Raw genomic sequence first — 14,052 nt, forward strand, 5'->3', positions numbered from 1 at the left:
TGTTCTTCAGGAATTGAAATGGGAAAGAGTTAGTGAGGGGAAAGAAGTGTCAGCTAATGAAGAACAGATAGAATCATCCCCTGTTGTGTAATAAAGAAGTTACTGTTTTTTGTCCTGGGTTCCTTCTACAGAGGAACTAAAACCCTTGGAGTTTCCCAAGTGACAGAAGTATCCTTGTTATTCGTGAGCTGTTTGGATCACAGGTGCTGTGACTATCATTATGCTAATCACGTAACTCATGGTGGACCCCTAGATAGCTTCAGGATGGGGCTGGTCACCCTGGAAGACCAAATCATGTGATTAGAGGGTTGCATTTTGGAGCCAGCTGGACTTCTGGGAAGTGGGCTTGGAGATTGAGTTCAGTCAATCATTGTAATGAAATCCCAATAAAAACTCTGGATACTGAAGCGCTGAAGGAATGTGTCTTGCTCTGATTCCAGAAGGGCATGGAAGCTCTGTGTTCAGGACTTTATCAGACTTCACCTTATTTGTCTCTTCATTTGGTTGTTCCTGAGTTGTGTACTTTATAGAAAAACTGTAAGCATAGTACTTTCCTGAATTATGTGAGACATTCTAGTGAATTATGGAACCTGAGGGGGTAATGGAAACTCCCATATTTGTAGGCAGTCAGTCAGAACTGTGGGTGGCGTCTGATGTGAAGGTGTTATGCTTGTGGGGTCTGTGCTAACTCCAGGTTGTTAGTGCCAGAATTGAATTGTAGTACACCATTTGCATTTGGAAGAGAATACCTCCAGACAGCTTTTAAAATTAAGTGCTAAATTACTGAACACAATTTAGGACATGATAGTTTGCAGTACCAAAACCAAAAACATGAACAGACAACTCATATGAGAAGATAGATGTTCAACTTCATAAGAGATAGATCATTTAATTTTTGGACTTTTATATGTTGCAGTGTTTCATTATCAGGAAATGTTAATCACCCATTTACATATTGTGTCAATTAGGATTGAGCTTGCATATACTAGGAAGTTCAAAATCACAGTGCTATAAACAAGATAGAATTTTATTTTTCTTTCAAGTAAAAGAAGTCTGGATGTAGATAGTCCAGGTTGGTATAACAACTTTACAGGCATCAGGAACCCAAGCTCTATTTTCTTTATGTTGGTTTCCATTTTCAGGGTCATTTATAGTGACTGTTACTTCAAGACATGTTTGGTCTTATACTAGGTCCTGTCCTTAGAGTAGTCTATAAAACAGACCCAGTCCTGACCTCATGGAGCTTATAATGAGCAAAGAAGCAGCTTGTAAAACTGAAGATGTAGTAGGCATCAAATACTAGAAGCAGCTGAGGAAAAGGCGATTTCTGAATAGGATAGATTAGGAACAAAGTAGTACTAATTATAATGATATAATCATAGAATTGTGAGTGAGCTATATGCTAAAGGAATCTATGTAAGATGCAGAGCTAGGTTAGAAGAGGGAATCATTAACCTTGTCTGGGTAGGATCAGTGATTCAATAGCAACAGAATAATCTTTTAGATAACTTGAAAATCCCTATCTAGGTTCTTCTTGAGCCTCTTTTTTATTCAGGCTAGAGTTTTCTGGGTAGCCTCAGGTGCTCTATTTGCAGTTTCTCAATTGTGCCCTGACTTCAGTGCTTATATAGTTCTCCTCTGCCTGGAAGTTCTTGCTCTTCCCAGAAGGCTAATTTGTTTGTCTTTGAAAATTTGGGATTTCTTAAAAAGTTGCCTGAGAGCTTTCCCCCACCCCTTCCCTTCCTCATACAAACCTCCCCTGTACTCCTGTAACACATTAGTACTTACTGCATTGTATTGAAGTTATTTTCTGTTTGCTACTTTCTATGAATTATTATTTGAAAATAGAAACTATATTTTAATTCTTTTATCTCTACTGAAAATAATCAAACATTTACACAAATGAAATTTAAAAAAAAATTTAGTATGCTCACCTGCACATGTTTTCTTGCTGTCTCTGTGGGCATAAAAATATGAACTACTATAGTCTTTAAATACTTAAAAGTGTAATTTTCCTAAAAAACAAAAACAAAAACCTGGACTATCAGGTCACTTTTATTCCACTTAACTATGAGTTATATAATTTTATAACATCTATTTTTAATGTATTTGTACTGAACATGTATATGAAAGTTTTGTTATATATTTGAAGAATACTAGTATTTTGAGTATAACCAAACTATCAACAGCTTTGTCTCTGGAGAGTGTAAATGCAGTAAACTCTCATTCTGTTTCTTATTTTTATAAATTATATTTGCAAAATTATAAAAATGTATCTCTTTTTGGTTCCATATGGAAGTATATTACATGTTTCTTGTGGAAGATCAAAATGATTTATAAATATATGGAAAGCAAAAATTCCCCACAGTTTCTTACTCATGAGATAACCAATACCAATAATTTGCTATATATTTTCCAACATCTCCCTTAGAAAGTATTTGATATAAACAAAAGAATATGTATAATGTTATGAACTATATTAATGAAACTAACCCTCCTGAACCCATCACTCAATTTAAGAAATATAATGTTATCATCTGGCTGGTGTGGCTAAGTGGTTGAGCAATGGACCCATGCATCAAGAGGTCTCTAGTTCAATTCCTGGTCAGGGCACATGCCCAGGTTGTGGGCCCAATACCCAGGGGGACATGCAAGAGGCGGCCAATCGATGTTCTCTCTCATCAGTGTTTCTATCTCTCTCTCTCTCTCCCTTTCTCTCTCTCTAAAATCAATAGCTTTGCGACTCCCTGTGTGCTCCTTCTGGATCTCATTCTCCCAAATCCCCTACAGAGGTAATCATTCTCCTGAATATAGTTTTTTTTTTTTTTTTTCAAATGTTAAAAAAAGTTTTAGCCTATATAGTTTTACCATAAATATATATTCCTAAACAATGTGTTCTTCACTTTTGCTTGCTTTCAATCTGTATAAAGTTAATACATTTTTGAATATTTCTATGATTTATCCTGTTGATATGTGTAGTTGAGGTTCATTGATTTTCATTGTTGAGTAACTACTATTCCATTGCATGAACATACATCACTTTTTTTTTCTATTCACCTGTTGGACATTTATGCCATTTCCAGTTGTTTTGTGATTATGAACAATACTGCTATGAACATTCTTATATGTGCCTCCTGTTGTACATATATAAATGTAGTGCTTATCCAGATACTATCAACACTATCTCACAGCAATAAATACATTTTATATCGCAGTGCACCTACACATACAGACACACAAACACATACATTCCTACAACTGAAACTAACATTCCAAGAAGTAGTGCTTAGTTTTACTTAGTCTTAATAAAATAAAAACATAACAAAGTCAATGGCAAATATGATTTAAACATCTCCAAAATGAGCAATGAAATAGAATGTTTAGAAATATTTTGTTTTGGAAAGATTTACAATATTGGACATTTTTAGGATGAATATTCTTTTTTTGTTAGTCCTCACTTGAGGATATTTTTTCCATTGATTTTTAGAGAGAATGGAAGGGAGGAGTAGAGAAAGAGAGAGAGAGAGAGAGAGAGAGAGAGAGAGAGAGATGTGGAGAGTCACATCAATCAGCCGCCTTTTGCTCACGCCCCAAGTGGGCCTGGGGTCAAACTTGCAATCCAGGTATGAGACCTTGATTAAGAATCATGCCTGCGACCCTTCAGTACCTAGGCTGACGCTCTAACCACTGAGCTACACCAGCCAGAACTATGATGGATATTCTTATCTATTCATAAATCCATTCCAGTTCACTGCATATAAGAACAATGCAGCACACTGTTATGCCTGTTGCTTTCCTATGTTTTTAATTAAATCAAGGTACAAATTCTTATTCATACTAATATGTTATTGTCTGGTAATATGTTCTTCCTATTTAGCAATAGAAATTTCTTTCTGGTCCTAATCTAAAAAAATTTAATCTGTTTGGGAATCAAATTTAATATAATCATGGATTCAAGGTTTAAAAAATGAATCTTCTATCTAAATATTTTGCTTTATTGTTTCAGTTTTCAGAGATTAATCATGAAATATTTTGTTCAGAGAAATAAGAAGTTACAGCATACCTCATTTAGTTTGTAACTGTTTTAATTAATCATGTTCTCTTCAGTAAACTAAGGAACATATAGTAACTAGGGTGTTTACTTTAACGTTTTATTTACTATAACATTAATGTCTTTTGGTATCCTTGGGTATGTCTGACATATTAAAATATACCATTATTTGTTTCCTATAGTTTCACATTTATTTCTTTAAAAGTATTGAAAGAATCAAATACTGTATGTCTATTTTGTCCCCCAGTTTCAATAGCATTTGCCAGATGAGATTTTTATTCACTTGAATAAAAAAAGGATATTTTGTCTGGCCAGGTGGCTCAGTTGGTTGGATCATTGTTTAGTACACCAAAAAGGTCACAGGTTCAATTCCTGATCAGGGCACCTACCTAGGTTTCAGGTTTGATTACTGGTTGAGGCATGTATGGGAGGTAACTAGTCAATGTTTCTCTCTCACATCGATATTTCTCTCTCTCTCTCTCAAATCAATAAAAACATATCCTCAGGTGAGGATTTAAAAAAAGATATCTATTCCTGCATTTCATACTGTCATACCTGCTTAGTGTTTTCTTTCTTAACAAACAGTAAATGCACTTTAATGTTGTATTTTCTGTGGGTAGGGTTAGTTCCAATACCTGAACAAAATATTTTAGAAAGTCAGGTGTTCACTGGGTGTTCTTTTATTACAGCAACAGTTTTTATTACATTTTACCCATGGGAGTTGGTGGAATTTCTGTGCTAAAGCATTATTATATAAAAAAGTGATGCTAACCAACTCTCTGTTTTAGCAGTCTTATTTTTCAGAATAATTCTGCTTTTTTCCAGTCATATTTGCTGCTCCATCACTTATAATTCTATAAATGTGTTTAAACTAGTTGTATGAGAGGTTAAAATTTCTACAATACAAAAATCTTTCGTTAAGTGGTCTTCTCACATGTATCTGACATAAGTGGAAATAATTCCTATCAAGTTGGATCATGAAATTTATGCCAGGCTAAAACTGAGAAATAAGCACTTTCTTGATATTCTGCAAGAGTATAGATTTTACATAATATTATATCATCACTGAAAGATACAGCTTTTAATTTATTAGTGCTTTTATTATTAAAAAATATTCCCAAGAAAATGCATTCTCTGTCTTTACAATGCTAAAAAACAATGTTTAGTGGCTGAGTCATTTTCTTTTTCCATGAGTTAGATAACTAAATGATAATAAGGGATTAAGCAAAGGGAAAAAAACCTCATAGACACAGAAAAACAGTATGGTGATTGACAGAGGGAAAGGGGGCGGGGTGAGGGGAGTTAGAAAAGGGGAAAGGGAGATAAATGATGATGGAAAGAGAATTGAATTGGGGTGGTAAACATAATATATAGATTATGTATTATAGAATTGTATATCTGAAAGCTATGTACATTTATTAACCGATGTCACCCCAATAAATTCAATAAAAATTTTTTAAAAAGAATGACTAAGAATTGAGCCAACTTTGTCTTTTTCTTCATCCTCTGAAAATATTTTGGGAATTGTAGAGCATGGTGTTGTTCCAAGTCTTTTTACTTTTGAAGATTCTCCCTCCCTCCCTCCCTCCCTCCCTCCCTTCTTCCTTCCTTCCTTTATCAGATAGAGCGGGAGGGAGAGAGTGAGGAAGAGAGAGAGAGAAATATCGATGTGAGAGACACATCGAGAGTTGCCACCCACATGACCCCAACCAGGACCGGGGACAAACTGCAACCGAGGTACCTGCCCTTGGCGGGAACCGAACCGCAGACTCTCTGGTCCACAGGCCGACGCTCTAACTGCTGAGCCAAACCGGCCAGGGTTACTTTTGAAGATTTTAATCTTTCATTTACCAAATGTTACTACATTGTTGGTAGGAATGCAGATTGGTGTAGCCACTGGAAAGCAGTATGGAGTTACCTCAAACAATTTAAAATGGAACTGCCTTATGACCCAGCACTTCCACTTCTCTGAAACTCGAAACAGTAATTTGAAAGAATATATGTACCTCTGGGTTCACTGCAGTGTTGTTTACAATAGCCAAGATTTGTAAGTAGCCCAAGTGCCCATTAGTAGATGAGCATTAAAAATGATGTGGTACATTTACATAATGGAATACTACTCAGCCATAAAAATGAAGTACATCTTACCTTTTGCAGCAACATGGATGGACCTGAAGAGTATTACGCTAAGTGAAATAAGCCAGTCAGAGAAAGACAAGTACTATATGATTTCACTTCCATGTGGAATCTAATGGACAAAATAAATTAACAAAGTGGAGACAGACTTATGGATACATAGGACAAACTGACAGCTGTCAGAGGGAAGGAGGTTGAGGGCTAGGTAAGATTAAGTGGTGAAGGGATTAAGCAAAGAAAAAAAAAAAGAAAGACTCATGGATAGCAACAACAGTATGGTGAGTGCCAGAGGGAAAGGGGAATGGGGGAGATAGAAGAGGGTAAAGGGGAGATAAATGGTGATGAAATGAGACTTGACTTGGGGTGGTAAACACAATATAGTATACAGATAATGTATTGCAGAATTGTATACCTGAAACCTATATAATTTTATTAACCATTGTCACCCCAATAATTCAATTTAAGAAATACAGAATACCACTACAAAAGAATACATGTGGTTTATAATTTTTATTTAATTTTTACACAGTATTATCAACATTTACCCTTACAGATCCAGCAACTGAATTTTAATATGCTTATTTATTTTTAACTTTTTTCTCAAAATAAATTTATTCAATGTCAGTTTGCTTTTGTTTAATTAAAATGTTCAGTGTTAAATTGTTGTGAACTTGAAAAATATCATTCTATAATGTATTTCAGAAGAAGTTTTTTTTTAAAGCAAGACATAGTTGAAATTTTTATGCCCAATGGATAATAGTTGTTCCAGACATTTTGTAACTATGATGAATTATTTTAGTATAAAATTACAATGTATAGGCCGGCTGGTGTGGCTCAGCGGTTGAGTGTCGACCCATGCACCAAGAGGTCGCCAGTTTGATTCCCAGTCAGGACACATGCCCAGGTTGTAGGGCCAATCTCCAGTGTGGGGCTTGCAGGAGGCGGCCAATTGATGTTCTCTCTCATCGATGTTTCTGTCTCTCTCTTTCTCTCTCTAAAATCAATAAAGGAAAAAAAAAATTACCATGCATAGTATTTATTAATCCTTCTATTATGGTGATGGTAAAAGTGAACTATCAAAAAATTAGATGAGACATCAGTGGGAAAAATATTAAACAACTTATTTTTGTGTAATATGTATGTTGATGACAACATCTCCACTAATATTTACTTAATGCCATCCCTAGAACCTCTTTCTCACAGCTCCTGGCATTCAGTAAATCTTAGTTGAATAAATAAAAGTCTGGAGAATGGATGAAGAAGAATGAACTGAATTTCATGTAACTTTAATTTTATCAGAGATGCCACCAACAAACTGACTCTAGCATTTAGATACTAAAAGTAACTCATTGAGCAAACTTACTTTTGAAATTATATCTTCATGAACTGCCAGGACAAATTATTCTTTATCAAAACATCTTTCTTTTAACACCATTCATTTGGCACTATGGAATGTTACTTATTTTTCCAGACTTTTGTTTATTGACCACTAAATATCCAGTGCTAGGGATTCAGAGGTAAATAAGACAGCTTCTGATTTTCAGGAATTTATAATCTAGTGGGCAGCGAATGAACAGTCACAGTGGAGATGTGGAATCAGTTTTGAGGGAGTACAAAATTCTTTAGGTGTTGTGATCAGAGTCACGAAAAGCTTCACAGTAGAGATGAGCTTATGCTGAGGTTGAAGGAAGAGTGAGATTTCACCAAGTGAAAGTGGCAACGAAAGCATTCTGACATGGACAGTTTGTGAAAAGGTGCGGAATCTTGGGTGCAGCTTATTTATTTTGTCTCCCTGGAGCATTTTATAAGTTGTATTGAATATTCTGAGATGACAGAAAAGCACGTAAGAGATTATTTCATGGAGGGTGATACTAAGAAGATTAGAGGATTTTAAGCATAACACATTCAAATTTGTAGTTTTGAAAGGGTGCTTGATATTATCCCAGTTATTCTTTTGGCCAATTTAGCAAGAACTAATTGTTTTGACAAATAATGAATTAATAGGAAAAGGAATTAGGACTGTTATTTGTCTTCAAGACCTTTATGAATATTATATAACCTTTCTTTATAACCCACTTAGTGAGGTAGAAGCCTGTGAGAAAAAAATAATTTTGAAACTTTTTTTTTTCAATTACAGTTTGCTCTCAATACTATTTTGTATTGGTTTCAGGTGTACAGCTTAGTGTGTTTTTGGAATATTAAAGGTTTAAACTTTTTCAAGGTTTAACTTTCTCAGATAATTGGGCTAATAAATTATGAGCAGAAGTGAAATGTGTTTTCCTGGGCTGGAGAATTTAATTATCAGTGTAATACTGTCCAGAGCTCTCTGCCATGATGACTGACAGGATTTGAGATGTTGATTGCTGCATCATTTTAGGTACTGAAATGAAAAGAAATGGAGTAGAGCCTTTGTATGACCCATTAATATCTACCAGAAGTGAGAAAAGACTGTATTGTTTTAAGCCATTTTGTAGTTGTTACTGGGACCTTACCTGACCTGGCTTCACTGATGCAACCTGCATATCACAATTGTTTTAACTTAGAAATAAAATTATTTTAGAAGGAATCATTGTAGCAGAATAAAAATTTATAGAAAAAATATACCTGATTTAGACATACTGAAACCACAATAACTCATGTACTTAGTAATGTAGTTTTCATACTATATATACATTATGAAATGAGTTATTGCAAGTATCTATAAGAAAGGCATTTTGAAAGTGATTAAAATGAGCTTTTTAATTTTTAAAATAAATATAGTTAGTGTTATAGTAACCCATTACAAAACTGGGTAAAATTGAAGAAAACTTAAAGTTTTTTATTAATTAATTTATTTTTGTTACAGATGTTTCTCCTTTTCCCCCACTGATTCCCCCCTCCTTCTCTCTCCCTGCCCTGCCCCCAGCTTTGTTGTCCATGTCCATTATTCATGCATACATGCATATAAGTTCTGTGGTTTATCTGTCCCCCACCACCCCCTCTTCTGGGGATTGTCAGTCTGTACCCCACTTCCACATCTTTGGGCCTACCCTATTCCTCAGACTGCTATGTTCATTATATTCCACAAATAAGTGAGATCATATGATACTTGTCTTTCTCTGTTTGGCTTGTTTCGCTTAGGATAATACTTTCCATGTCGTCTCAAAGGATAAGAGATCTTTCTTTCTTACAGCTGCATAGTACTCCATTGTGTATATGTACCACTGCTTTTTTATCCATTCGTCTACTGATGGACATTTGGGCTGTTTCCAGATCTTAGCTATTGTAAATAGTGCTGCTACGAACATGGGGGTACATATATTCTTTCTGATAGGTGTTTCAGGCTTCTTTGGGATATTCTTAGAAGTGGGATCACTGGGTCAAATGGAAGTTCCATTTTTAATTTTTTGAGGTAACACCATATTGTTTTCCATAGTGGCTGTACCAGTCTGCAGTGTACTAGAGTCCCCTTTACTCCACACCCTCGCCAACACTTGTTTGATAATTTGTTGATGGCGGCCATTCTGACAGATGTGAGGTGATACCTCATTGTTGTTTTAATTTGCATCTCTCTGATGATTAGTGATGTTGATAATTTCTTCATATGTCTCTTAGCCATTTGTATGTCCTATTTGGAGAGGTGTCTATTTAGTTCCTCTGCCCATTTATTAATTGGGTTCTTTGTTTTCCTTTTGTTGAGTTGTATGAGTACTCTATATATATTGGAAATTAACCCCTTATCTGACATATCATTGGCAATTATGCTCTCCCATACAGTGGGTTGCCTTTCCATTTTGATGATTGTATCTTTGCTGTGCAGAAGCTTTTGAGTTTGATGTAGTCCCACGTATTAATTTTTTTTCTGTTTCTGTTGCCTTAGGTAATGTATCAGTGAAAATTCTGCTGCATATGATGTCTGAAATTTTGTTGCCTACAGTTTCTTCTAGGATTTTTATGAATTCATGAGTCACATTTAAGTCTTTTATCTATTTGGAGTTTATTCTTGTGTATGGTGTAAGTTGATGGTCTAGTTTCATTTTTTTTTCATGTAGCTGTCCAATTTCCCCAATACCATTTATTAAAGAGGCTGTCTTTACTCCACTGTATGCTCTTGCCACCTTTGTCAAATATTAATTGAGCATATTGCCTTGGGTCCATTTCTGGGTTCTGTTCTTGATCTATATGCCTGTTCTTGTGCCAGTACCAGGCTGTTTTCATTACAGTGGCTTTGTAATATAACCTGAAATCTGGTAATGTGATCCCTTCTACTTTGTTCTTCTTTTTCAAAATTGCTGTGGCTATTCGAGGTCATTTTTGGTTTCATATAAACTTTCAAAGTATTCTAGTTCTGTGAAGTATGTCAATGATATTTTGATGGGGATTGCATTGAATCTATAGATTGCTTTGGGTAATGTGGACATTTTAATGATGTTAATACTTCCAATCCATGAACAAGGTATGTGCTTCCACTTTTTTATATCTTCCTCTATTTCTTTTTTCAATGTCCTGTAGTTTTCTACAAATAGGTCCTTTATTGCTTTGGTTAAGTTTATTCCTAGGCATCTTAATTTTTTTTGCTGTGATGGTAAATGGGATTGTTCTTTTAGTTTCTCTTTCTGTGACTTCATCATTGCTGTATTTTTTTTTTTTTTTCCTCACCCGAGGACATTTTTCCAGTTTTTGTTCAGGTAGAGTGGGAGGGAGAGAGAGGAACAGAGAGAGAGAGAGAAACATCGATGTGAAAGGAACACATCGAGTGGTCGCCACCCGCACAACCAACCAGGGCCGGGGACAAACTGCAACCGAGGTACGCGCCCCTAGCGGGAACCGAACCCGGGTCTTTCAGGACCGCAGGCCGACGCTCCAACCGCTGAGCCAAACCGGCCAGGGCTCATCATTGCTGTATAAGAATACCATCGATTTGTTGACGTTGATTTTGTATCCTGCTTCTTTGCCAAATTTGTTTATTAAGTCTAGTAAATTTTTGATGGAGTCTTTGGGGTTTTCTATGTATAGTATCATGTCATCTGCAAATAATGACAGTTTCACTTCTTCCTTTCCAATTTGGATCCCTTTTATTTTTTCTTCCTGTCTGATTGCTGTGGTTAAGACTTCCAGTACTATGTTAAACAAGAGTGGCGATAGTGGATATCCCTGTTTTGTTCCTGTTCTTAAGGGAAATGCTTTTAATTTTTGCCAATTGAGTATGATGTTGGCTGTAGGTCTTTCATATATGGCCTTCATTATGTCGAGATATGATCTCTCTATTCCCAGATTGCTGAGCATTTTTATCAGAAATGGGTACTGGATTTTGTCAAATGCTTTTTCAGTGTCTGTTGATATGATCATATGATTTCTATCTTTCATTTTGTTTATGTGGTGTATCACATTTATTGATTTGCGAATATTGTATCAGCCTTGCATCCGTGGGATGAATCCCACTTGGTCATGGTGAATAATTTTTTTGTGTATTGCTGGATTCAATTTGCTATTATTTTGTTTAGGATTTTGGCATCTATGTTCATCAGGGATATTGGCCCGTAGTTTTCTTTCTTTGTAGTGTCTTTTTCTGGTTTTGGAATTAAGCTGGCCTCATAAAACGAGTTTGGAAGTCTTCCTTCTTCTTGAATTTTTTTAAATAGTTTGAAGACAATGGGTTTTAGTTCTTTTTTGAATGTTTGATGAAGCTCCCCCATGAAGCCATTTGGGCCTGGGCTTTTGTTTGCTGGGAGAGTCTTGATTACCTCTTTAATTTCTTTTGTTGTTATTGGTCTGTTTAAGTTTTCTATCTCTTCCCGGTCCAGTTTTGGGAGACTATGTGTTTCTAGAAATGTGTTCATTTTGCTTAGATTGTTGAATTTATTGCCATATAATTGTTCATAATATCTGTTAACAATCTTTTGTATTTCCATGGTGTCAGTTATTATTTTTCCTCTTTCATTTCTGATTTTGTGTATTTGAGTTCTCTCTCTTTGTTTCTTAGTGAGTCTAGCTCATGGTCCATCAATCTTGTTTATCTGGTCTTTAAAAGACCTTTAAACAGGTCTTTGTTTCATTGATCTTTTGAATTGTTTTTTTGGTCTCTGTGTCATTTATTTCTGCTTTGATCTTTACTATTTCCATCCTTCTACTTGCTCTGGGGTTTTCTTTGTGTTTGCTTTCTAGTTCTTTAAGTTGTGATTTTAGATAGTCTATTAGAAATTTTTCTTGTTTCTTGAGGTAGGCCTATAGTGCTATGAACTTCCCTCTCAGAACTGCTTTCGCTGCATCTCATAGATTTTGTGTTGTTGTGTGTTCATTTTCATTGGTTTCCAGGAAGTTTTTAACTTCTTCCTTGATCTCCATGGTAATCCATTCATTGTTCAGTACTATCCTATTTAGCCTCCATGTTTTCAAATGTCTTTGCATGTCCTTGTTGCAGTTGATTTCTAGTTGCATGCCATTGTGATCTGAGAAGATGCTTGATATGATTTCAATCTTTTTAACTTGTAGAGACTTAGTTTGTGCCCTAACATGTGGTCTATCTTTGAGAATGTCCCATGTGTACTTGAGAAGAATGTGAATTCTGCCGTTTTGGGGTGTAATTCTCTGTAGATATCTATTAAATCCATTTGTTCTAGCGCTTCATTTAGAGTCTGTGTTTCCTTGTTAATTTTTTGTCTAGAAGATCTATCCAGTGATGTCAGCAGGGTATTGAAGTTTCCTGCTATGATTGTATTGCTGTCGATTTCTCTTTTGAAGTCCTCCAAAAGATTTTTAATATATATTGGTGCTCCTATATTGGGTGAATATATATTTACCAAGGTTATATCTTCCTGTTGGATAGATCCTTTCAATATTATGTAGTGGCTTCTTTGTCTCTAGTTATGGCCTTCATTTTGAAACCTACTTTATCAGATATGAGTATTGCTACCCCACCTTTTTTTTGCTTTCCATTTGCTTGAAAGATTTTTTTCCATCCCTTCACTTTCAACCTACGTGAGTCTTTTGTTTTGAGGTAGGTTTCTTGTAAACAACATATATATGAGTCATGTTTCTTATCCAGTCAGCTACTCTGTGTCTTTTTATCGGAGCATTCAAACCATTCACATTTAAGGTGATTATTGATATGTACTTATTTATTGCCATATTTGTTTAGTGTGGTTCTATTTTTCTTCCTGTTTCTTCCACTAATTACCGCAGTCCTTTTAACATTTCTTGCTGTGCTGGTTTGGTGTTAATATATTCCCTTAGCCTTTTTTGGTCTGGAAAGCTCTTTATTTGACCTTGTATTTTGAATGATAGCCTTGCTGGATAGAGTAGTCTTGGTTTCAGATCCTTGTTTTTCATGACCTTGATTACTTCATGCCATTCCCTTCTGGCCTGTAGTGTTTCTGTTGGGAAGTCAGCTGAGAGCCTTATGGGATTTTTTTGTAGGTAACCTGTTGCTTATCTCTTGCTGCCTTTAGGATTCTCTCTTTGTCTTTAATTTTTGGCATTTTAATTACTATGTGTCTTGGTGTGGGCCTATTTGGGTTCTTATTTGGGGTTCTCTGTGCTTCTTGAACTTGAATGCCTTCTTCCTTCACCAAGTTAGGGAAGTTTTCTGTCAGTATTTCTTCAAATATATTCTCTAACCCTTGCCCATTTTCTTCCTCTTCAGGGACTCCTATGATGTGAATGTTATGCTTCCAGTGGTCCCACAGTTCTCTTAAGCTGTCTTCCTGTTTTTTAATTGTTTTTGCTTTTGGTGTTCTGATTGGTTGATTTTTTTCTACCTTGTCTTCTAATTCATTGATCCGACCCTCAGCTTCCTGTACTCTGCTGGTTAGTCCTTCCAATATGTTGTAAATTTCTGCTATGTCATTCTGCATTTCCACTTGGTTGGTTTTCAGTGTTGCTATATC

At 35.5% G+C, this 14,052-nt stretch overlaps 1 protein-coding gene across 14 annotated transcripts in view; it reads left to right on the forward strand.

Moving 5' to 3' along the window:
* ADK (adenosine kinase) overlaps positions 1 to 14,052 on the forward strand; it is a 630,959-nt gene that overhangs the window by 128,715 nt on the left and 488,192 nt on the right. For 5 of the 14 annotated variants that reach the window (XM_036265168.1, XM_036265169.1, XM_036265177.1 and 2 more), the window contains one exon: positions 2,736 to 2,792. The exons of the other annotated variants lie outside the window; for them this stretch is intronic. In XM_036265168.1, the coding sequence (XP_036121061.1) occupies positions 2,736 to 2,792 (57 nt within the window). The remainder of the gene's footprint in view (positions 1 to 2,735; positions 2,793 to 14,052) is intronic. 14 annotated transcript variants of the gene reach the window in all.

Source organism: Molossus molossus, unplaced genomic scaffold (assembly GCF_014108415.1).
Source record: "Molossus molossus isolate mMolMol1 unplaced genomic scaffold, mMolMol1.p scaffold_m16_p_17, whole genome shotgun sequence".
Lineage (NCBI taxonomy): Eukaryota > Metazoa > Chordata > Mammalia > Chiroptera > Molossidae > Molossus > Molossus molossus.